This window comes from Phalacrocorax carbo, chromosome 15 (assembly GCF_963921805.1).
Source record: "Phalacrocorax carbo chromosome 15, bPhaCar2.1, whole genome shotgun sequence".
NCBI lineage: Eukaryota > Metazoa > Chordata > Aves > Suliformes > Phalacrocoracidae > Phalacrocorax > Phalacrocorax carbo.
The window spans coordinates 1743627-1769505 of record NC_087527.1 but is presented as its reverse complement, the minus strand read 5'-3'; the positions used below and the strand labels follow the sequence as shown (position 1 = coordinate 1769505).

Sequence of the window (25879 nt, the reverse complement as noted above, 5' to 3'; positions counted from 1 at the left end):
CGAACAGAAATCCATTGCTTTTTACTAATGGCACAGAAGTAAGTTTGGCTAGATTTACTGGTTTACTTTTACAAGTCTGCAGGAGAAGGGGGGTCTGGAAGTACCAGGAACGCTCTGCCCCCAGGTTGTGAAGGAGTTAAGGAGAAGACATCAGAGTTTAATGATTAACTTCCCCCATACCCTCCCTCTTCCTGACTTGAGCAAACAAGGCAGAGCTGAGGAACAGGAAGCAAAGGGAGGAGAAAAGGCTGGTGAGGAATCACTCTGTTACTCAAACTGCACTTCAGCTTTACAACTGGTACCAAAGCAGCCGCACAAAGGCACCACCCCACCCGGCGGGACAGGAAAAGGAGCACGCCGGGAGCAGGACAGGTGCTCATACACCGGTTTAAGGGTGGCAAAGGACCTCTCCTTGTGCTTGCTCACCTCCATGTTCTGCAAACCCAGGGTCGACCCTTCCTCACGCCCCAGTCGCTCCTTCCAAGCTCACAGCCACAAAGGAGGGAAGGTCTCCCCATTCATGCCCACCCCAGTTGCTGCTCCCAGCCACACAAACTATTCTCTGATCCAACCCCATCAGCAACCACAGCTCCCTGAAGTTTTGCTGGACTAGAGAAGTTGTGCCCATTCTAAGGGTCCAGCCGCAGCAGCAGAACTGCCCGAGGAGGGCAGGGCGAGAGCGGTGGTGGCACGGTGCCGCCCTTCGGGAGGGAAGCAACTCTGCAACCCACAGGCGCAGGCTGCAAATCGCTCCCTTGGAGGTCAGCCTAAGGAGTTTTGCAGTCCAGAGACTGACTGGAGGCGATTATTCAAAACCCAATCAAAGGGATTAACATTTTGTTTTCCATGCAGCACCTCATCCCAAGAGTTCCCAAAGGACTGTGCATTCATTTAGGATCCGTGCAACTTTTTAACACTACCAGAAGACAATGTGAGACAAGAGATGGGGGGAAAAGAAGGGAGATTTATTACTGGAAAGAAGACACATCCCTCTCTATCTTTCTTTGGCAAATGGGACCAGACAGCTGTAACTGGATGAACTGTAATAAAGATGCTGTGCCTTGTGCAGCGCTGCTCCTCACGTTACAGGATTGAGTTCACTACAGTGACCACTCCGTAAATAGACTATTAAACACTTAAATAGAAATATTAAAGGTCCGATCGATTTATTGGGTAATGAAGCGTTCCTTCCCAAGGCAACTCCTGAGGGACAGTGCTACAGGAGGTGTAAATCAACCAGTTAGTCCCTCCCAACCTGTAGGAAGTAGTTGACTGGATCATCCTCACACACTGACACAGACCAATTCACACAACCACCAGCCGTCAGAGGGCACCACTACATCCTTACATGGACAGAAAGATGAAACCCGACAGCAACGGCTAACTTGGCAGTAACTTCACCTCACTTGTTCATCCCCGCAGAGTCAGGAACCTGTCCCTATTTTAGGCACGCAGAAACTTTCTGCTGGTGCCACGTGTGCTGCGCCCCCGCACGGAGACATGCATCTTCACACCAGCACACATGGCAGCATCTCGGGGGCTATCGCCCAGTACTCTGGAAACAACCACACACCCTGACCTCACTACAGTTTTACTGCTGCCCCAAATACTCCCTAAAATACTACAGACACAGCTCTAGGAGGCAGAACCTCCCAAGGTTAAAAGATCAGAGATCATTTACCTCTAGAAGATAGATTTAACCATTTTGTAGCAATGAATTAAAGAGACAGAGTTATACTCGATCTTCAAGCCATTGCTCCCCCGCAGGATCACCCCTCCTTCCACTCCCACCCCTACTAGAAGCTACTAACACAGCCCACTGGCAAAACGCCAACTCACAGACACGTGGATGGAGTGGAATCAGTCCGGTTTCCAAAGACTCAGTAGGGCTCAGCCTACTCACAGGCATAGGCTGTGCATATAGAAATTTGTGTTTTCCACTCTGGGAACAGTGTGCTGCTCAGTAGGGTGTGGAAGCGTGAGGAATACCTGCTAAAACACCACCAACCCAGACACTCCTTGTCATCACTATGCTCGTGCAGTCACACAGCGGATATAACCTGAATTCACTGTCTGCCGTAGCACAGTGGATCTCAGTGTGCACACGCCTGGGTACTGCATGGGCTCAGGTAACTTGGCCAAGCACCTGGTGAACCTGCATGCAGACATGAGACAGAGGCACAGAGGCTCCTCCCTCCTGTGGGCCACCAAAAACTTATGCGCTCAAGTGAAACCACATTCAGGCCAGACAGCTACTCAAACCACATCCTCCCTGGTATAGGAGGACATTTGTGTTCATATTTGTCATGGTTTAGCCCCAGCCAGTGACTAAGCCCCACCCAGCCACTCGCTCACTCCTCCAGGCTGGGAGGGGAAGAGATTCAGAAGGGTGAAAGTGAGAAAATTCATGGATTGAGATGAAGACACTTAAACAGGTAAAGAAAAAGCCACATGTGTGAGCAAAGCAACACCAGGAATTCATTCACCACTCCCCACGGGCAGGCAGGTGCTCAGCCATCTCCAGGAAAGCAGGGCTTCATCCCATGTAATGGTGACTTGGGAAGACAAACACCATCACTCCCAACGTCACCCCCTTCCTTCTTCCCCCAGCTCTATGTGCTGAGCATGACGCCATACAGTGTGGGACATCCCTGGGGTCAGTTGGGGGCAGCTGTCCCGGCCAGGTCCCCTCCCAACCCCTTGTGCCCCCCCAGCCCCTCGCTGGTGGGGCACTACGAGAACCAGAAAAAGCTTTGGCTCTGTGTAAACTCTGCTCAGCAGGAAGGAAAACATCCCTGGGTTGTCAACACTGTTTCCAGCACAAATCCAAAACACAGCCCCATACGAGCTACTATGGAGAAAATTAACTCTTCGCCAGCCAAAACCAGCACAGAATTCGAGTGGTTTTTCTACACAGATTTTCCTGTGGAGGAAGGACAGTTGAAGTATGATGTCATATTTTATACCTTTACTGCTATAAAGTGTTCCAAGACATCTGGAGGTCCAGGTGCGTTAGTTTCCCCCTCTCTCCCTTCCCTCCCTCTTGCCGAAAATCATTATTAACTACAAGGTTCCCAGGATTCAGGTCTTCCAATCCCAACACACAGCTCTGCATACACATTAGATATCTATGAGTGGCCCTTAACACCAACTGCATAGCTTCAAGGTAGTTCCCAGCATCTGCCAAAGCTCTGCTAGTCATTTAGACAGCTTGCAACAAGAACTCTTAACCTGATGTCCAACACATTGAACTGCTCAGAAAAAATCCCTTTTACCAAGAAAATCAGCAAGATGACAGAGCAGGAAAATACCTTAGGATAAGTCCCACTTACTAGTTCAAGCTGAACTGAAAAGAGGAACCATCTCCCAAGTTATACACTGCACATTCCTGCACTGCCTCCCTGGCCCACACCTCCGTAAGGCCGAGGAACAGCTCACACATTCCAGGGGCTCCAACACAGGCTCCTTCGCCATCGCTGCGTGTCAGCACTCGCTGTCCTGCAAATGCAGTATCCTCCAGCAGAAACGGCCTCATGTGCAGCCGCAGGGGCACATTCTTTAGCTTCCCACATCCCAGGTTTGTCTGATAAAGAGCAGTAACGCCACCTTAGGGATCATAACACCATTCTGAAGTACAGAAAAGGAATGGATAACACCAGGGCCCCTTGGTACTGATGCACACATCAACCCCCTTTTCTATAAACCTGAGCCGCACTCAGACCCCTTAAGTAAAGTTATTAAGAAGAAATAAAGTTATTTACATGTATCTTCCCAGGTGTATCAAAACATACGCTTTGTTCACAGCCCTCTTCCTGTGCCTTCTGCGCATCTTACAAATGCTCCCTGATTAAGGTGGCACAGCAGAGCAGAACATAGTACAAACTACTTCTGGAAAAACCTACGTGACAAGGCACTGACAAATTCACGTTTGCCAATTGGCCTCAAGAAACTTTTTAAGGCTAATTTTTCCTCAAGCAGTAATTAGTTTTCCACTATTCATCAGCAGCCTAGGATTTTTTTATCATTATTTATTTATTTTAAAGTGAGGCAATTTAGAGAAATCTAAATTTGCTTTCCTCTGTAAGGAGGAGCCTTCTACTACTGAGTGTCCAGCATAACTCCAGCCTGTGCAAGGGCTGGAGACACACGGCATACTCAGTCAGCTCCAAGATGAGAGCATTATGTGCCAGAAGAGAGAAAACTACCTCAGCTTTCCATACGCAGCTCACCTCTCTCAAGAACTGAGGATGAGCTATTAAGCCATGCTGACACAGCAAATCAGAGCATTATCAATATAGGAAGCAGATCAAAAGGATGATGGTCAAATTTTCTTCTACATCTCTTCTGCTGGGGAGGAAATGGAAGCGTAACTGAGGCAAGATACTTCAAATGCCTCAGATATCAGCCTTTCATTTTCAACAGCTGAAAGTCACATCTGCACATCCATCAAACGGCACGTTGCCTGTAGCTCTGCTTCTTGCACAGCACATCTGGAAAGCAAGCAACCCTGGAGAGAGGATTCTTCATCCAGCCACCGCACGGAGCAACTACCTTCAGCATTCAGCCACAGAGTCCCATCTCCCACAGCATCTCCACTGCCGCATGTCCCTGCCAGGCCAGACACAGCACGCTGGGTGATTGGGATTAAATGTCTGAGCACAAACTACAGTGTTTCCTCTGATGCAGCTACAGAGAACAGGTGTCTCGACCTCCCCTCTTCTTCCCCACACCCCTGTTTACCCAAATAACTAGAACTGCTACAGGTTTTCTGGGCTTAGACAGAAGGTTCCCAGAGATTGGCAAATTGAAATAAAAAGCAATACGGCCATAAGGACATGTCTCAATGAGGACATGGACTTTACAGGATAATCATGTCTCACTCGCTGTAAGACAAACTGCAGACCCCTCATTTGCAGAATGACACACCATTCTCCAGCCCTTTTTTCTTAATACCTGTAAGATACTGAATTAAAATCCTTTATCTTTGCTGTCCCCTAAAAGAACAATGGGAATTGCATCTCCAGAACTACACCCTGAGCTCACAGACTCCTCACCCGAGCAGCCTCTTTGCAAAACCCCTGAATCCAAACTTCTAAAATCTCATTAGGTTCAAATAAGTCTTCTCTCCCCAGCCTCCAGCAGTATCTGCAGAACTGCAGCTCACATATAGGGAGACAGCTCAGGGCAGTAACCCAAGCCCTGGCAAGACAGTTTTACATTGTGAGTAACTGCAGAGGAATGGGGAGCTTGCGTATATTTATCCTATTAAATAGCATTTCAAAAGAAACATTTGCAATGCTCTAGAAGAGCCGCATCAAAAAGACGTGTTGGAGCCTCACTACAGGGCTTCTCACTGCCCTCGAGTTTCAGCCTGGAAGGAGTCCCAGAGTGCAACACCGACAACCCTTTTTAACAGCAGCTTTGAATTTTCTCAGCAAAATTGAACAGAATCACCAGAAACATGAAAACCATCATCAAACAGGTGAATGCAGCCATTAGCTTCCAGGTAAAAGAAATGTAATAACAGGTTCACAAGGCATTATATCCTAATCAATGGTTTTAAATGCAAAAAGATCAGAGGCTACAAAAGCAATAAAATACAAAGACTACAAATTTTTAAGGTCTTATTTTAAATGAAGTGCAATTAGATGCTCTTAAAATCCTAAAGTCCTCTGGTTTACATATATAGGAAGCATGCAAAATAGCTTGGCTTACTTTCCAAAATGTTTTGAGAAGGAGAAACATAGAAGTTTTCCAAAATTTAACCAATATGTTGAGAAGGTGGTTAGAATACAGGGCACGTAACAGCTCTCAGCTCTCTTGTAAACCAAGGACAGATTGTCATTTAAGACACAGAAAAATTCAAGGCACAAAAGTCATTTGCAAGACCTAACAACTGCTGGAGTACCGGCACAGAGCAGCCACCGGTATTTTCACTTCACATTGTCTAGACCTGCCTAGAGGAAGTTCAGATGACATGGTCCAAAAAAAAAAAACAATCACTCAGCTATTTTTTTTAATGTATTCCAGTGACTGGTGTTTATTCGAAGCCTTGTGCTTTCTCATTAACCAGGTATTGGCGCAAATCATGCCTTGTGTTACTGCGTAATAAAAAGAATGCCAAACTAGTATCAATACCGGTGAACTCCAGAAGAAGACAGTATGTGTAAAAATCCTTGAAGCTTCTGTACTTTGAAACCAATACTGTCCCTTAGAACAAGCTAGACTATGCATTTGTGGCACTGATTTACAAAGTTGTGTGGGTGTTTCAGAAAAGCTTAAACGGCAAAGGCAACCGTCTAGTTGTTACGCCTAGCTACCCCAGGCTGCAGAGAGAAACTAAACAAGAATTCACCCTGCGACAGACAGAACTGCTTTCAAAATCACATGATGACAGCCACCGTGAACCCCATCTATGCCATAACTCGAATACGAGTTAGCCAAACCAGTTAGCTTTCCCCGGTACAGCAGCCCGTGCACCCAGCCCTGACCACTATCAGCAAACGTCTAAACAAAGACAAGACACTGCACCGTGAGATGTGGTCTGCATGATCAGCTGCAGCAATGATTGTGGCTTCCTGTCCCAACCACTGAGACTCAAGCTGGAGATTTTATTCCAGAGCTTGTGGCCAACTAACTGGTCACAACTAACATGCACTACCACCCTCCCCAAGCATGGGGTTGTAAAAGAGTGTGCAAATACAGCCTGTTTAAAGCAATTTAAGTAACTGTTTATCAGTAACTACTCACTGCACATTTGGGGACGAAATGCAAACCCTTGAAGTGCTCTGGCTGTAGTTTCAGCAGACTTGACACCACCGCACGTTGCCAGTGTAAGGGAAGGGCCCAGCAATCCCCACTCCCCCCAGCATGCAAACCCACACTGTTCCTGGCACTCACCCTGCTGATCACCAGACACTTTCTGAGCTAATTCAATTTACTAATCCAGTAAAAGTTGCAGGGATGCTGGTTTGTTTTGGGTAGTGGGTTGGGGTTTTTTTTTGTTGGGTTTTTTGTTTGTTTGTTTTTAAAATAAATGCGTTACATTTCTTGGAAGCATAGCTCCAGCCACTTTATGACTTAAACAGCTTTTAGAAAATGTTTTAAAGAGACTAATGCCGGAATTTAGCCCTCATCTAAGTAAGTGAGTAGAACTTCTGTTTTAAATAGGAAATACTGTCTTTCACCCCCAAAACTCAGGCCATGACACAAACTGTAAAATCCAACCCCATCCTGCCATTAGTTGAAAGAAATCACCTATCCTCCTGTCCAATTCCCATAATGAATCTGCATCTCAGATGCAGACCAGAAAAACTGCTGCCTGAAAAGGAAGCAATCAGCAGATAGCACAAACTGAAATGCTCTTAAATCCTGGAGACATCCCTCACCACTACCAGCCACTTCCACCTGAGCTTACAGTGACATTTATTCTGGGTTTGCAGCCCCAGAATCGCGATACGGCCCAGTCAGTGGGGCTGCATACATCATGTACCTGCTGGTGTTATTCGTGCTGCCGAGCTTAAGAGTTAGCTTTTGACAGAGGCTACTCCTGACTGTAAAACTTTAAAGACAAGTCAACTCTGCATGCTATAAAAACCCAACAGGGGCCACCATGTGAGCTCAGACCTTCCACCAGATCCCTCCAAGGGGCACGGGGGCTATTTGTATGTCTGCTGGAAACCATAAAGGTCAATGCAAGACCTTTCCTGGAACTGGTACACCACTTGCTTTCAAATTAACACAAGCATTCACTGAAAATCAGACCCGCCCTGTAACCTCAGCAATGGTGTATTTGTCAGCACGGTGAGGGAGCTAGACAGCCAGCATCACGAGGGGTCACCTAGTTCCTCTGTAACCCAGCAGCAAAGCTTTCAAGGGCAGAGGCAGGCAGTCTGTAGGAAACCAGGTGACCAGTTTGCAGCTCAAGCTGCACCAGCAGTCCCTGGGAACCGCAGCCCCATTCCTTGAGTGAGCATCTCAGATCCACCTCTTGTCATCTTTGATGGAACAGGCTGGGAAATCACTGAGTTCACATCACAGAGTTGGCAGGAAGGTAACCTAATCTTAAGTAGACCCACAGGGCATGGGATCATCGACACAGCACGCGTGCTGAAAGACACTGCAACTCCCTCGAAGATCTGAGTCAGCACAGTTTCCTGGATGAAACAACACAAATCCCCAGCGCTCTCTGGCCTACCGTCCAAGCTGTGTGAAGGAACCACAAAAGATTTTCCTGTAGGACCAGATTTTTTCCACTTAGCTCTTGAACACTAAATTAGACCCCAGCTCAAACTGGCTGAGAGAAATGAACCACCACCTACAGAAGAGAAATGCAATAATTCTGCCTTCCTCCAACTTCCTCAGAAAAACTTTCATCCCCTTTCCACTACCACAAAACAGTTCCTTAGAGAGCTGAGGTAACAGATGACAAGTCTCACATGGCACAGAAGTGCTCACATAGTCAGAGAGAAATATTCCTCAATAAGTTACAGGTTTGCTGAGCATCCTCACACTTTAAGTGATTTGTGATTTAAATACTGTCTCCTTTCAGAAGGGGTGTGCCTGATGCTCCAGAAAAAGAACACGTTACCAGAGCAATTTCCAAAGAAAATATGGTTTGAATGTTTTTTTTGTTTCCTTGTTTTCAGCTTTAAAGCTGCCAAAACCAAGCGTAGCCTTTCAAGTTCTTCAAATTAACCTGAGCTGTCCACTCCACTGCTGTGGCTATCGCATTCGGAAGCTGTCAACACAAACACCAGGAAGAGCAAACTCTTACTGGCGTTGAAGATCGAGGGACAGCACAGAGCAAAGCAAGGCCATACAAATCCACCTTAAGCTGGCTGTTGTAATCTTCACGTACTGCCTCCCAAGAGCAGTACTTGAACTTACTAACAGCACTGTGACATCTCTGGTTCCAGAGCCTACTCCCTCCCAAAGGTGCGTCCTCTCATTTATTTCTCACTTCCATAAAGTGCTGGGGAGGGGGGAGGGAAGGGTTATTTCCTGTCACATACAACATCCTCTTTTTTTATAGCATGGCTTTCTCCACACTCGAAGTGAAAAGAGGCATCTTGTATTTACTTCCCTCTGTTTATAGTCTGTTTATAGTCATAGCAAACAGCTCATGCCAGGAAAAAACACCCTATGCTAAGACCTGGTGCTTTAAACGGAATTCATGTTCCAACTTACACTAAACAAAAATATTTTCAGTTTCACAGCTACCAAAGGCTTCTGAGAATGCCAGATCGTCTGCTACATGTGCCTTGCGTGCCCCTGTATAGCGATTCAGAGACAGATGACCCACAGTTGCATGATGCTAGAAGTGAAAATAAACCCTTGTGTGGTTCCTTTCTATCTAGATTCGCTGTACTCTCAAACCGAGTCCTGAACAACAGGAAACAATTACCAAAGATGGATAAGCTTAGTCAAGAAATTATTCCACTGCTCTATGAACAATCTTCAGGAGGGTCAGGAAAAGTTTGTAAAGCACTTGCAAGTCATAGCTCCAGCACATCCTGTGACACAGCACATGCGAAAGCAGTAGGCAGAGCTACTCTCATTACTTGTACAATGTTTAAGAGCATAAAGCCGGGTTCTGGTTTACTGAACAGAGAAGTTGGAAATTGCACAAGAAAAGTTTGTGATATGTAAAATGCTTCATACAGACTTAACCAGCCTTTACTCAGTACACCAACTCATGACCTCCGGTGATTCAGACCACCATGATTTAAGTGCTACCGTCCTCATATGATTGTCTCACCCACAAGTTACAACAGAATAACAGCAGAAGATATTTACAGTCACATTTTTCAGTCACAGCAGTTGACAGCTCCACACCCTGAATCTAAACCTCCACGTATTTCAATTATATTGATATAACAGGCTGTGACCTGCAGCAACTGCAGGCAGTAACATCTGCAGCCACTGCACCTGAATTCCAACGAAGATCACAAATCAGAATCCTCACCCTAACATTCACACCCCCTTGACAGCATGAAAAATCATCTACCTTTCAGAAATGGAGAACTGATACACAGCCCTGAACAACCCAACGTAATATGGCAAGTCCACATTATATCAGAATAGAAAGCAAGTCTGACTCTCAAGCCTGTACTAAAAATACTGAAGTTGGAATTTCTCAGTCTGAATCTGCAGCCTGCTATGAGCTCCACCTGCTACCAAGTCTTTTGTCAGAATCCTCTCCTCACCAGCAAGCAGACTGGTGCTCCTACGGGCAGTTATAGTTAGCCCTATGAAAGATTATGAGGAACAACTATCTGCACAAATTAGAGAGCCTCCATCCCTCTCCCTGTGTGTCAACTGCCAAATGGGAAACAGCTTTGGTCTCCAAAGCGGTTAAGTACAGCCTCTGACGGTCCTCTCCTGGAGCGGCTCTTCTTGTGCAAGATCTATTTCTGATCTCTGCCTGACAGCAAATAGATCTTCAGGCATTTCCAGGAAGCCCCAGACAAAGGCATTAGCAAATGGCCAGTATTGACCTAACTCTCTCTGGGTGGGAGGCACATTGGCTCAGACAAAAGTAAAGGACACGAGCTCTGTTCAAATACAGCAACACTCAAACTGAACGCGAGTGAAATGGCTTCCTGGCCGAGTTTGGTGGAAGGAACAGATTGGAGTGAGTATAAACGCCTTACACAAGACACTAAGCAGTTAATACCATCTCAGTACTGACCTGGGATTTCAGCCAATATCCTAGATGGAATAAAGTTAAAAAATAAAAACATTGCTCGCCAATGCACTAACCATTTTAGTCCTCTATGCACACAAAATAGTAAGTTAACGCTCCTTGTGCATGTCATAAGAATTTTTATTTGCTGCTGGCTTCCTTCAGAAAGTTTCTAGAAACTGGGATCAACATTCAAAAAAGTCCAGCAAAATCTGCTCTCCTCTGCCAAAACAAAACAAAACAAAAAAATCATGAAAACCAAACAAGCAGCCACTGAACCGACCCCTCAGGGACAATTTCCCAGGGCCAAGACCTCTGATTAAAATACCAACTCCCTTGTATACCTACAGGAAGAGAGGCTCAGCCAAGCCAGCTATCTGAGGAACCAGACCCTTCCTGCTACATCAGCATGCACCTACTCCACAAGCACTAGGTCAAAACACAGCACGCAATGCCATTTTACAAACACCTAACAAATCTCGTACAGAGGAGACCTCCATTCAACAGAGTACAGAGTCCAAGGATGGGTATAGAATCAGCAGGAAACAAGACACTACAGATTTTAAACTATAGCTCTGATAGAGGGAATAAACAGAAGCTCAGGGCTCGAGGCATCTCTAGTCCCTTGGCTGATCAGTCAGGCAAACACTCATGGAAATAGTGCCACTGGGCAGTAAAAGCGTCACAGCGCTGGGACGTTTATCATACCCTACAATCTCGCTACAGCAGATGCCGCTCCAAACCCGTGCTGCTCTCTCCCAGTCAGGTACGTCAGGTTGATACCATATAATTAATACCTTGTCAAAAGTCGGTTTGCCCTCCTTGTGCAATAAAAGGAAAGACTCCCTCTACCTATCAGTCGTCTTCTCTAGCAGCATGCAGAGCTGCTGGGAAAGAAAGTCATCTGTCTCCTCCAGCAGACTAGCTTTCTTCCTTCAGCCCAAAAGTACGTTCTTTAGAGGCCTGAAGTGAGCAATTTGTTCTCACACCTTTCTGGAAAACAGACAGGCAGAAAACAGTAACAACTACAAGGACAGCAGAGCAGAGTAGAAACCACCACCATCGTTTCTGTGCCAGACCCTGCTCGGCCCTGCGCTACAGGACTCGGAGAAAAACTGCCAAGTGCAGAGGTGTGTGGTACCCAGCTGCTACCAAGCAACCCGCTACATGCCCACTGAAATGAGCGTAAACAAGGGCATTTTTTAAGTCTTGTGTGGGCTGTATTTGGTTGAGGTTTGCATAACTGTAGGTAGTTGGGCCTGACTTGAACTGGAAATTGTCATAAGCAGCACCGAGGTTCCAACACATGCTAATCCAGCACTGCATAACCTTTCTGAACAGCTTCAAAGCAGTAGCTTAGTGCCATAAGCAGTGGCAAATCAGAACAGCGTGAACACACAGCAGTGTTTTCCAAACCTTTGGGCAACAGCAAGCTTCTTTTGCTTGCACTCCAGAGCTTCAGGTGGAAATGACAAGTGTGTCGCTTTGACCACTTAAGAGGACACCTTACGACAGCTGTAGAGTACTTACCACTTGGAGATCATCATTTGGTGACTGCTGAGTCCAACTCATCTAGGGAAGGAAAGCATGTTACATCAGGGTTTACATGGAAACGGAGCACATGAGTTCCACTGGACAGCGAGCGCCGCGCAGCAAAGCATACAGTCTCACAAGACGCAGAAAGGCAAATTAACAGCTCACCACTGCCAAAAATGGAGAGGTTTTACTGCCTCTTCCAGACATGTGCTGCTGCCACTTACTTGTGTTGGCTCTGGCTCTTGCAAGACCCCTCTGCGAACCACTCCATCAGAACACACACCCAGCCAAAAAAATTGACTGCTTTCTTTTGGGTTAGAAAAGAGAGATGAGCATGGCAGTCACCAAGAAAGATGGGGTATGTCCCAACAGCCAAACGAGGGAGCAGAAAAGGGGTAAGGGTGAGTAAAAGTAAAGCCACCCCCCCCTTTCAGCAGCAGCAAGCCATTATACTGGCTCAACTGCCAGCAGGCCCACCACCTCAGCTACCCCAGCATCTCCCCTTTGCCACACAGGTAACCATCATCAGTAACAACATCGCTAAAGATCGCTACAATCCTATCCATCTGCATGCAGAAAAATGGGTTTGGACACAGAGCTAAAATGCTGTCCAAGCTTGCACATCTTAAGTTCGTTAGCTGCCTTTTTAAATGTAACAGAAACAGGAAAGCATGTGGACCCTATAACCAATAAAGGGAAGGGTAAGATTTGCATGGTTATGCAAGAATAGACGTGAAACTTAAGGGAGGGAAAAAATAGCATCTTTTAAACAGTGGAAATCCTATCCAAGCAGCATAAACAGATCTGAATATAGACCCGTCCAGGCAAAGAGCCAGTTACAAAACTTGAGGCACACATAAAGATGCAGAAATGAAGAACAGAAATATTAGTGTAAATCCTGAATTCATTAAAATCAGTAGAAGCACAAATTCTGCCCATGAGAGGTAGAATGCCCTGGCTACCAGCAAAAGGAGGATTTCAGCAACAGAGAATGGGGACACTAGAGACACACTGCAATCGTACAGACACTGCAATCGTATCCATATTTAGTACAGTCTTATTGAGACATTCCTATCTTGAAGTCTCTCAAATGGGATATCAGAATGTAAACTTGTGAGATTTTAGTCCTTGAAGAGAATATTTTTCATTGTCTCCAGCAACTTCCCATTCAGTAAGTTACAAGCATATATCATCCCAAGAGCATACATGCAAAGAGCATTCAACAAATGCAAATCTACCCTTAAAAACCAAGGTATCTCAAGTTTGAAAAGCCTGTGCCTATAAGGAGAAATAAAGTCCTGGCAAATCTCACCCAGATACTGAGGATGCCAAATAAAAGGTTAGTATATTGAGATATGAATAAAGACAAGTTAAAAAGACTTGCTGGCTTGACCTGGCAACCACTCTGAGGCGGGTTGTTTCCCTTTCTTTAAAAAAAGGAACTTTTGTCAAATGCGGTACGTGGTTCAACTGGCTTGTTAAAAATCTAATTACTAAGAAAGTAACTCTCAAAATGGTGGGGTTTTAGTTTTAAGAAGTTTGTTTCTGCAAGGGTTCTCTGCAACGGAGAGTGGGAGCAGACTTGGAAGTAACATCAAACTCTTTATAAGCCAAAAAGTGTAAGTCATCATCAGCAACTGACTTTACACAAAGCGCTGCCAAAAGCACAATGTAAACTCACAAAGCAGGGCAGGGGGAAATGACAACAAAATATTTAACATTTTTCAGTCATGTGGATCTTAGTACTACTTATAACTATAATAGGTAGAAAAGTTTTAAAATTAAGCTTTCAATCTGATGAGCATTCTACTAAAGCTTAGAGATAACCCAAGTAATTAGATAGTGGGCAAGAAACATCTTTGAAAGACAACAGAGTACAAGGGGCCAAGAAGCACGTGGTTAAAAATCTAATTAAAGCGGCTTTTTACTTTAAAAGCAGCTTCTGGGAATGAAGAGAGGACAGTGTTCCAGAAATTAATGTGGGAACTGGTCCCCCAGTCTACTTTGAGAGAAGATGTGGGTGGTAATTTGATGGAGATTGCTGATGGCTCTACAGCTCCTTTTTTTTTTTTCTTTTTTTTTTTTTTAAGTATTGGCAGAAGAATGTAGCCAAGAGTTTCACAACGTCATGACAGGGGCCTACTGAAAGACAAGAAAATTGTTAAAGCCAGACAGAAAACTAACATTTTTAGAACTGGAATATATCGTAGCCACTAGGTGGAGAACAGCTGGAGAATGTTTAAGGTTTTCTTATCTCCTCCTACTGGGAGAAGGTAGATGACCGATCATTCTACCTATCACCTGGCATCATGCCAGAAGTATTGGTCAAGTCTCTTGCTCGTTTTGTCAACAGCAAGAGAAATAATGAGGATTTCTTTTTACCAGAAGTGGTATTAATAAAGCAATTAAACACATGGCAGCTTCTTCATCTCAGTGCCCTGCACAGAAGTTGTTGGTTTGTTATTAAAGAAAAACTTTATTCTATCAACTGAAGGCTTTTTACTCACAAGGGTACTCATGATCACAGAAAACTTTAATTAAAAAAAAAAATTTACAAAGACCAAAGAGAAAGTAGGTTTTTCAGAGGTGAAGATGAAGAGAGACCAATCTGCAGCACTGACCAAAAATGGAAATGCCAGCAATACTGAAATAGAAGCAGCATGAGAATAAACTTCCCTTTCATAGGTACATGAAATAAACCCTTCTTCAAATTACTTTCTAAAAAAAGGGTTTTGAGCATGATCTCTGATTGTTCCTCCACCAATCCTATGATAAAAGCCAACAATCATCGGAGATAACAGGAGATAATATTTTGCACTACTCTACAGAAATCAAGATTTCCAGCCCCTACATTTCAGCCTTGCTGAAAATTAAGTTGACTTCTTTGTCTCAACTCATCATACTCTTCCCTGCTATACACTGAAGTAGGGCATAGTGAAAATTGATTCATTTTCCTATCAAGTACCTAGATGCATATGTATTTTATATGAAAATGTACCTAATCACATCGCTATCGTCCCATTACTGTTGGGTACTTTAAAATTAATCCGATCCACTTCAGAACCGCACTGGCATTCACAACCCACAGAGAAGCAGAGGGACCAGGCTCTTCGACTTGCACACTGAATGTACAAAGACAACCTCCCACACGCGCACAGCAGTGCAACTGCCCCCTCGCTGAGAACAATATTCCACTCCTATCTGTGTGGCAAATCCAAGCGTAACTGCTTAAAGCAGCTGGAAAACAGACTTACTCCAACTCCTTCCCCCTCCCAAAAAATAGAAATTTTTTTTTTAAAAAAATCACTGTTTCTGCCAAGCAAGCACTGAATACACTGCATTCCATTTCATTAAAACAATTACTCAGAAGCCAGCCAAGAATTACATAAAGCTTCCTCCCTGCACCACCCCCAGCCCCTTCTCTTCAACCCTCCTCCCCAACACACAAAGCAAACAGCTTCCCAACTCCATAAAGACAGGATCACACCAGCACGATACCGCTCCGGAGAACGCGGCACCAAACACGTCACATCGCACTGGCCATTCCATCCCACCTAGAGTGATCTTCAAACCTAAGCAATGCATTCAGAGGACTCTGGCAGACCCAGACAGCCTAGAAGGTCTCTGAATTTCACACCACCGTAAGCCGTACCGTGGTGATCTGTTTCATCTAGTTTTCTCCCTCACATTTGATGGTAAAGTAGCATCCAACAAATTTAGCCCTTAACCAACTCTTACAGAAAAATGAATGATAACCTCACAGATTTTATCTCTAACTGGCATGGCCAAGGCTTTTGAGTGTGATCCCAAGGCAGAAGGTGCTGGAGGCGGCAGATTTAAGCAATTAAGTAGTACGGGAGCAGCATGCCAGAGCAGCTGTGCTTGTGAGGCACTGCCCAAGGGAACTGCTCAGACAGCCAAGTAGCAAATCTCGATTAAGCACTGGCAGGACAGATTGAAAACTACAAGCTTAGGGTTATAAGAACCTGACTGACAAATTCATCCCAAACTCCACACAGCCACTGCACAGCTCCCAGCCTGACTGACAGCACTGAGCTCCTCACATTTCACAGCAGAAATAAAAGGCAGCTTCTTCTGGCCAGCACAGCTCACCCACCCACAACACTGAGCTGGCCACTGATAAGAGATTTCATGACGTGGATGAAATGGCATTTCGTTCCCTCCCCCAATGCTCCAGCTCTCTGCAGGGATCCTGTCTATCTGCTGGAGCTGCTCACAGCCAGGCAGAACAGTTCCAGCTGTGTATCACGCTGCCTAACCAGGCCTACACAGCCCAAGAAAAGTCTCCCACGTAAAACTGTAACGAACAGGGAGAGAGCTGCAGTCCAGAAGTACTACTCCTAGGCATCTTACTCTTGTGGACCACCTCCGCCCAAAAGGGATAATTTGCTCGCAGCAACAAAACAACCCTAGCCCCAAGGCAGCTGCTGAGCAATGGGGAGCAGCAGAGAAGACCAGCCAGGCCATCATCTTATTCCAAATCATGGGGCACCAGTAACCTTGACTGATGAGCCTTAGGCACTTTTGCCTGACCCAGCTGAAATTAGTGGCTCCAACCCAAAAGAAACCTTTTCAGAGGGAAGCCTTGAACTTGTTTAGAACCGTGGAAGAGGATAGAACAAGGGAATATTAAGACCCTAATCCACGGCAAATCATTTACAGCCCTCCTGCCCGTGACCTTTTCTACCTACTTCTCATTTGTGTGGTTTTTTGCCCCCTCCTGCTCTTACAAAAAGTCAGCTTAATCACAGTCCCTGAGCCACCACAAACTTCCCTATGGCACAAAGTAAAATTCTCTGCTCACCTTGCTCTTCAGGGATGGAAATAAAGCAGATCCTATCAGGCGTCTAGACAGACACAGGATTAATTCTGTCTGCCAGCTCAATTTTGTGACAAAAACATGGGATTCCTTTATTCCTGGAGACCCCATACAGTTTGATTTATAGCTGAGCTGTTTAAAGCACAATTCCCCATACAAAGTGTCATTCAGCAAGTTTACTCCCTGGAGCGCCATTTACTTTTTTTGATGTTCTTCCCATCATTTGCAAAATGTTAGAGGTTTAAACACGTGCAATAAGCAGTAAAAAACATGAAATCAAGCTACATTCCACTGCACGCTGCCAGCCAGACGGACTCAGTAGCTCACCCAGCAAAGTCACTTACATCAAACTTGCACATGATAATAAGAACACTGTGAAAAGTGGCACGGCAAACTGCATTTGAAGACTTCAGGCTACTCCATCATCATTTAAGTAACTTGAACTAAATTTGTTCACATCGTAGACATCGTCCAGCACAGGGAAAAAGGAGCCAAGCAATAACAGGGCAGGCTGCCTCCCACTGTGGCCTGCTCTAAGTTCTCTTGGATCCTCAGCTTAGAGTTGTCTCAAACTGCTGAGATAAATTTCCCATGTAAATTCAGAATAATTACTGTCTGCTACAAGAAAAAGAGCTTACCAGACTCCTAAATAGCACAAACACATAACCTCAGTGACTCAAGTTCCTATAACTGAAACACCAACACCAAACTTGTTCCACAGCACTCCAGCTGCTGTTTCTACTTTGTTTGCTTCATAGATATTTAAAAACATACATACACAGAACAGAAAGCATGGATTTTAACACTGGTGACTCGAGGGAGACTGTCCCCAGCCACCTGCTTTCTGTTGCTCTGGGGCCATTTCCAAAGAGAATAAGCAAGAATGGGAAAAATAGCGAAGAGTGATATGAGAAAGTCATCACCCACCTCCTGTTCTTATGGTATATCTTTAGCACACGACATTCTTTGACTTTAGGGTGCTCTGTGGTAAAGGGAAAAAGACTAGAGTAAAACTACTGTGGGGAGCTTGGAAGGGAAAGGAAATCTTTTCTCCCTACTCACAGCCTGTCATAATATAGGATGAAGAAAGGATGAGCAATCAGAAAGGCAGAGAGGGAACATTAAATAGGGCTGAGAAGGGAATAAAAACTTATAAATCTACTTCCAATCTGCCATTGTAAGCTTTTCCAGCAACGGTGACCAGAGAAGCTTGAAAGAGTTGCTATTTTGATACTTTCAGCTGGAAGCTATTCCAGAAACACAAAGATCTGAACAAATATTAAACAAACTTCACAGGTATGGTGCTATTAGCCCTATTTTGCAGGCAGAGGACAAGTTTTGAGGCTGTGGATAAATGGCTACCTTATGCTAGATTAAACATAAACCACAGCCAAAAGAGGTGGCCTCACCTACTTCCCAGTCCACTGTCCCTGAAAAAAAAAAAAAAAGACTTTCAGAAGCATCAGCTTGCTGATCCAGCTAACTGCTGCCCAACAGTTACTGTGGAGACAAGGAAGGGAGACGGGGGGGAAAAAAGAAACCAAAACACACCATACCTTAGAGCAGCCAGCAGTTAAATCACATTAAATTTGAAATCACAGCTTCCACTTTCTCTCCAATCCATTTAGCTTCAGCCCAAAATGGAAAGGAATGGTGCCACTCCTTGCTCCTACACTGCACTGCATTTGGTTATCTTGCCGTTTACTGATCCAGTGGCAAATCATTCGTTCAGTTTGTGGGAATGGGCTGGTTTTCTAAAAGATCAGCAATTTGAACCAATTTGCTCTGGAGCCCGCTACTCACTAAGCAAGCCACAAGCACACAAGAGATGGGGAAGCTGGAATCACCATTTTTGGCTGCAGTATGAAACTGGATGAGATGCAAGGTGAGATTTTACGCACAGCGAAACAAGAACAGGACCCAAAGGTCTCCACAGTTCCCTACCTAGCATTTTAAAATATATTAGTCTAGTAGTCATGACAACCTGTATTTCCAGGGCTTGTTATTAAACCTAAGTTAGTTAGGACAGCTAAAGTGAGCAAGCAACACTTCCTAAACCCCATCTTCTTATCATAGCCCAGGGAAGCTTCCCACAGACACTGTCTGACTTTCAGGCAGCTGGAGGAGAACAGCATCTTCATTAGCAGCTTCCGCATCAGACAAAAAGGGGCACAGAAGAGCAGCACACAAAGAGAGGGAGGCATAGTCTGAGACACAGAGCAGGAAACTGGGACCAGAGATCCTATTCATTCGCACTGATTTTCAACTAGCACAACACAACTGAATTCAGAATCCATTCTGGCTTTCACCAAAGCTGCAGTAGATCCTGGTATCACAACTAATATATTTCTCCAATTCAAACAGATTTGTTTTGTGGCCATGGACAGGCTTTTCCCCCCTTGCTAGTTGCACAGATTTAATTTGAGGAATTTACATATCTATCTTAGCAGTAGATCAGAAAACCAGCTCTGATCTAAGTAGATGATAATCATTATTGCTTGTTCTGCTGCCAGACTTCAGAATTTTATCCGTCATTTCTTCAGTTTCGCAACTTGTTTCCTATAATACACACACTTCGAGGGGAAAGAGGTGAGGAAAAAAGGGTCTGGAGAAAACTAAAGTATCATGATTCCCTGAGAAAGGAAGAACAAGTAGAGACAGTTAAAGATGATGTATGAGAAGTTACCCATTTCTTTCTCAGTGGTAGAAAGTGTCAGAGGATGAGTTTTAACCAGGAGGGCAGCTGAACACTTGGGATAAGTTGACCTCTCCCAGCAAGGGACAAAGGAGCTAAAGACAGCACATAGTCCAGCTTTTCCATGGAAATAGAGCAACAAGAAAAGAAGCCTCTCTCTGCGTAGCACACTGCTCGAGGCAGAGGACTCCCTGTCTGAGTTGCTCAGGACAATGAAGTCCCTGTTTTACGAGGGGTCAGAACAGCTAAGAAGCTGAAACAAGTCAGAACCCCATTGTGCAGAGTATTAGTTCTGTTTACAGTCTTCTCACCCAGCGGCAGGAATGACTCAGAAACCTGAGACAGTAGAAAACCAAGGGACCAAATTACCTTACCAGTGTTCCCCCCAATGCCATTTCCTGGACGTAGCCTACCACGAGCAATTTCACACTAAACTTTCAGTCGAATAAGACCAAAACCCACGCCGTATGACTGAAGGGGCTGAGTCAGAAACAGGCAAGCATCCCCCTCAAAAGAGGGACGGACAGCATAGGCCTGCAGAGCACAGCAATCTCCCAAACGTTAGGAGATGACAGATGGAAACACATGCATGCTGCTCCACACTCCCATGAAAAATCAATGGCAAGATTGCTCCCTTTAAAGTCAATCTTGAGAGGATTAAGCCCTGGAGAGAGGGTGGGTTAGAGTTCCTAAAATAGAGGGAAACAACTTTTAAAGTAAAATCAGTGTCGCTGAACCTTTGTGCCCAGAATTTAAGCCACACTGCTACCCAAACCAAAAACAACCTTTTCTTACAAAAGGAAAATCCTTCTAGAAGTGAGCAAGCACACCTAAAATAAGAAGCTTACAGTCTAGTTTACGTACACAGCCAAAACACTGACATAAATATGTCCTTATTGAACAGAAGCAACTTCTTTGTAAAACATCTTTTACAAGCTCTAGTGAATGCTGTTTTGTTTTTGATTTCAAAATCCAGTTAAAAATATCTGAAGCGTTAAAAAAAAAAAAAAAACAAAACCACAAAACCAAGCAGTAAAGAAGTGAGAATTTCAAAGCCAACAAAAGAAAGTTCCTAAAAGCAACATCATTTCTGTTTGGAGTTACCAAAGCTCAAAAAAAAAAAAAAAGCCAGTTTCACAGTAGTGTTTGCAAACAACCCCTTTCAGCAAAAGGCTGTAAAAAACATTGAAAGTCAAAATCAAGCAGTATGTGACTAAAGGAAATGTAAAGTTTCCTTTCTCCTACTTCTCTCACCATCAAATACATGACACACCACACGAAATTAGGTTTCTTCCTCCACAACCAGCAGATCCCAATGGACTGTTCACACCTACTACTTAAGACAAGGTAACACCACAGAACCAAGAATAATCCAACATCTAATTCAACGTCCCAAATTGTCTGAAACAAATATGCATGGTTGGTCGCTTGCGTGCTGGAAGCACCGCACGTAACGCCGCCAGGCTGCGCTTTGGTAATCCCCTGAAAGGGGCGATAGCCCTCAGTTAGGATTCTCACTCTTTAGGACAAAGGTTTGCTCTCTGTGCCAATTTACAATGCTGCACATCGGCAAACTCATTCAGCAAGCTTCCTGTCAAACTCCAAGCACATCCGCAAAATATGCTTCCTGAGAGATTCAGGGAAGGCAATCTGGACAAGACTGGTCAGCTGCTCGAATCCACCACCTCCTCCCCCCTTCCCACAACATGCTGTTCTGCTCTGTACGCGGACATAGCACTGCGTGTCCTGTTCCACGGAGGCTCCCCCACCTCATTGGGGTGCACCAGTTCCACCTGCAGAGCTCCAACAGTTTCCTGTGTGAGCTGTGCACTGTAACACCACTTCTTCAATGCTAAGGGGAAACAAAAACAAAAAAAAGGGAAGAAAGTTTTTTTTTTTCCAACGCCAAATGAATCCCCAAAGCAACACAAATCCATTCTCACATATGTTTTTATAACCTCTCCAGCCCAAGCAGCGAGAAATTGAGATACTTCTGGGCCTCCATTTTACAGTGCACTAGTACACACGGAACAACTCCATCAGCTCTGGGAAGAGGGGATTTTTGATAAATTCAGGGAGTTGAGAAACAGACACACCAATGGGCTCTGTGAGGTGCTCCCCCCATGCCCAGCAAGGTCCATCAGTCACTAGTCATTTCTGCACCACACAGATTCAGAAGCATGGTGTGGAAATATTTAAGCTGATTTTACTTGACATCAGCTCTGAACCTGCAAGGCGTATCAGCTCAGGCTCAATGCTAAACTACTTTTGGGCCAAAACCAGCCCTGGAAGCAGCACAGCTATGTCCACATGGCATCGCGCCTGAACCAACAAGTCCTGCCGGACCAACTTGACTCTGGACAGAGCCAGTGCAGAGGTCTGTATACATGGCACGGTTAATCCACAACTCAGATAATCCACCCATAGATAACGAGGAAAGAAAAACAAACAACTCTCACTTCAGTTCAAAAGTTTGACTTGTTTCAGGGGAGTTACACCAGCACAGCAGTGTTCCCTTATGTGTGCGCCCCAAGATGAACAGATTTAGAAAAATAAGTGAGCAATTTTGGGGCTAACAATGATTTGCAGAGGGAAAATAGCTGGTGTGCCTTTCCGTGGTAAACTTTGTACTCCAAAGAAAAGCTTACAGGGAAAAAGGGTCCAACTTTTTTTGTTCAGCTGCTTACTGCTAGACAATCAGATCTTGCCCAGTCTTTCAGACTGCACAAAAATTGAGAAAGCCATGGCACAACTAAAACTCATGAAATCAAACTGCTGAGACAAAAAGTTCTATTTTAAAAATCAGATCACAACTTTAACCTTTGGTCATGCCAAGTCATTTAATGCCTCAGAAGAACAAAACAGACACAAATTCAGATCTTTTTCAGGATTTCTTCGTAGTTCACCTCTAACCCTCCTAGAAAGGAAAGCAAAAGTGTGTTGAAACTGCAGTAACCTATTTGAACAACCAGAAAGTGACACTACCACTGTTCAAGGAACACAGCAATTGTGGTGGGCACAGTACAGCGCCCACGGTTCATTAAAGAGCATGTTGTTGAGACACTAAACCGGCCCTACACAGCGCTATCTGTATGCTCACCTTGAAGGGCCACTCAGCAAGTCAATACACAGACAGGGTGAATCCTGTTCTGACTAGCACCGCATTCCTGAACACGCTAGAAACTTGCTGTAGGAGCAGCAGCAAATCTCCAAGAGATAACCAGGCTGAGGGATATGAGAAAGGGTAAACAGAACCGTCTCCATTTAAAGAAGCAATAACTGAGAGAAGAAGCAGCCGTAGAACTTCATTCTGTTTGCCCCACCAGCTCCTTCACCCAGGCAGAGGGTGAGGTTTCACTCCCTAAGAACCTTTCACCAGGACGCCATGCAGCTGGTGGACTCCTTGCCCCGTCAGCCTTATCATTAGCCCAATTCAGAGTCTGTTTCCTGATGGTGTGAGCACCAGCTTTACGCCAGCACTGTAATCTCAGCCTCCAGGTCCAGTAATGAAACTGCCATTTTCCTGGAGCACATCTTAACAGAACGTCTGGTTTCTATTAAAGGTAGGGTGGAAGTAACGGATCGCAGCCCCTCCCCAGCGTCTGATTTAATCAGTTTCACAAGCGGAACTCAGTCACCCTAATGTCTCCCAGAGCACAAGGGATTTTGGCAGATCCAGCCCCTTTCCGGCTTGGTACCAAAGGAACTCAAACTCTCTAGATCTTTCCAGTGAGACCAGTTGCCTGACATTCCCCGCCACGCCGTGCCGGCAGGTTTCGGCACACCTGGGAGAAGCGAAGGGACGAGGAGGAAGGAGCTCGGAGTCCGGCGGCAGGCCGGGCGGGGGCTGTGCTCCCCCCAGCGCCCAGGGCTCCCCAGCCACCCCTCCCTCCCTACCCGCACAGAGTTACTGATCTGGCCCCACGAACAGGCTCGAAGGGTTGCGGCAGCGGCAGGGGAGGGGGCGCCTGCTGAATCCCGACCTCGCTCCACGCTGCTCCCGGGGTGCGGGACCGAAGGGCGCCTTTCCCGGCCGGGGCAGACGCGGAACGAACACCGACGGCCCGGACCGGGGGCCCCGCGGGTTCCCAGCCAAGGGGTCTGGGGGCGGTCGGCGCGGCCAGCCGGGAGGGCCTGCGCTGCCCGCGGGGAGCGGACACGTCCCCGGGCGGCGGCGGCGGGCCCTGCCCGAGCCCCGCGGCGCGGAGCCGGCGCTGCGGGCGCAGCGTGGCCGGGCGGGCCGCGGCCGGGGGGCTGCGGGGCGGCGCCCCCCGCCGCGGGGAACACACGGGGCTCGGAACTCACCCAGGTCGTCCATGGTGCCGCCGCGCCCGCTCCGCCCGGTGCCGCCGCCGCCGCCGCCCGCCTCAGCGCCTCGCAACTTTCCCGCCCCGCCCCCGCGCGGCCCCGCGCGCGCCCGCCCATCCGCGGCCCCGCCGCCGCGCCGCGCCCGCCCCCTGCCGCCGCCGGCGGGAACCGCCAGCCCGGCCCCGGCACGGCGGGGGGGGGGCGGCTCGGCCTCCCGGTGCCGGCCGCGCTCCCGGGCTCCGGTGCGCGGAAGGGTGCCGTGGGGAGCGGGCCTAGCTGCGGCTCCCTCCCTCCCCTCGCGGCGGGGGTCCCCCCCCGGGGGCAAAGCCCAGCCGGGTGAGGCACGGGCCTGCGTCCCCACGGAGCCCCGGGGCTGCCGGTGCCCGGCCGGGAATGCAGCCCCAAGCCCTGTGCTCTTCACTCGAGGAGCAGGACAGCCTGCCGGGGTCAGCCGTGCCCGCCTGGGGTCCTGATGCCCCCGAGGACCCCTGCGCGCTGCCGCTCCGCGCCCCGAGAGCCTTCCAACGAATCCGCGTTTCTGAGCCCCAGGTGATTTAACCGGCCCACAGGAAAGCTTGGGCGGGTGAAATCTTTCCCAAACAATTCTCCACAAGCCATTGCCACCATAGAGGAAAGCCACTGCTTCTCCTTTGCTGTATAAAAACTGTGACAGCCCTCCTGGATTTAGCACGCGATAGCGGTAGGCCATCCGATACAGACAGCTAGCTAGAATGCTAGGCACCATTTCCTCCTTGTTTTTTCTTTCAAACCACTACAAATCACGTGCCAATGCAGCAAACTCCTCAGCCTTGCCCAAACCGCAGAGCAGCTCCACCCTCGTCGGGGTTAGCGATTACTCCACCATCACGCTCTGGCCAAGTCGACATGGCAGTAAAAAGAAGTTGCTCAGCCCAAGTGTTCAGCCCCGAATCTGATGGGAGATACAGCAAAAACTATCAGTGTGGGAAAGGCTAAGGATCCAGGAAACACAACTCCTGTAGCACTTTTCCTTACAAAATACTACCAAGTCGGAGAACGTTCTCGGAGCTGAACAGCACGCGTCCTCTTGTCTAGCTTAGATTATGGGGCTGCATTTTCATAAAAGCAGAGAACATGAGGTCAGCTGCTAGCAATCTCCGATGCTTTATTTTTCATTCTCTAGGCACAAACACACCCAGTTTCCCCAGCTAACACAGTTCAACAGACATCATTATTTCCTGTGTTAAGAAACGCTATAATAAGAACAATCACTAGATGGGCGTGGAAATATCCCCTCCCTAGTCACAGCTGATGCTTGCGAATAATCACCGGCCTCCAGGAAATTCATTCCAGGTTTTACTCCAGATCCAGGACTCCTCAGAAAATTACATCCTTACCTACGTCTAAGCAAACACAAACACAAGCAAAGACTTTCACCATGTGCTTCACCATGGATCTCGCCTGACGCCCCCCTTGCTGGTCCCTGAGCAAACTTTAAAGCGTTATTTGAAGGGACTGCTACATTTTCTCAAAACCTATCACTGGCTGTTCCGTGATGTCTTCAGGATGTGCTTCCCCTCCCGAGGCACAGCAACATAAGCCGCTAGCATTTGCTGGCAGCACAGTGGACCCAAGGCCATCAGAAACGTGGCCTTTCCTGGGATCTGTATGTTTCTTCTAGCAACACGTGACAGGCATCTGTCTTGACTCAGGCAATATTTTTACTTCTGCAGAATTAAAGTCCCTCCTGTGCTCTGTTCATATTGTAGTCTGGTACACAGGTTTTATCTTCAGCTTTCTACAGCGTCCTTTGGGAGTCTGTGAGTGAGTGCAG

General features: G+C 46.5%; 1 protein-coding gene across 3 annotated transcripts in view; it reads right to left on the bottom strand.

Moving 5' to 3' along the window:
- PXN (paxillin) overlaps nt 1–25879 on the bottom strand; it is a 53082-nt gene that overhangs the window by 24120 nt on the left and 3083 nt on the right. The window contains exon 1 of one of the 3 annotated variants that reach the window (XM_064466666.1): nt 24064–24154. The exons of the other annotated variants lie outside the window; for them this stretch is intronic. Within the exon in view, the coding sequence (XP_064322736.1) occupies nt 24064–24076 (13 nt within the window). The 5' untranslated portion in view covers nt 24077–24154. Of the gene's footprint in view, nt 1–24063; nt 24155–25879 lie in introns of those variants that run through there. 3 annotated transcript variants of the gene reach the window in all.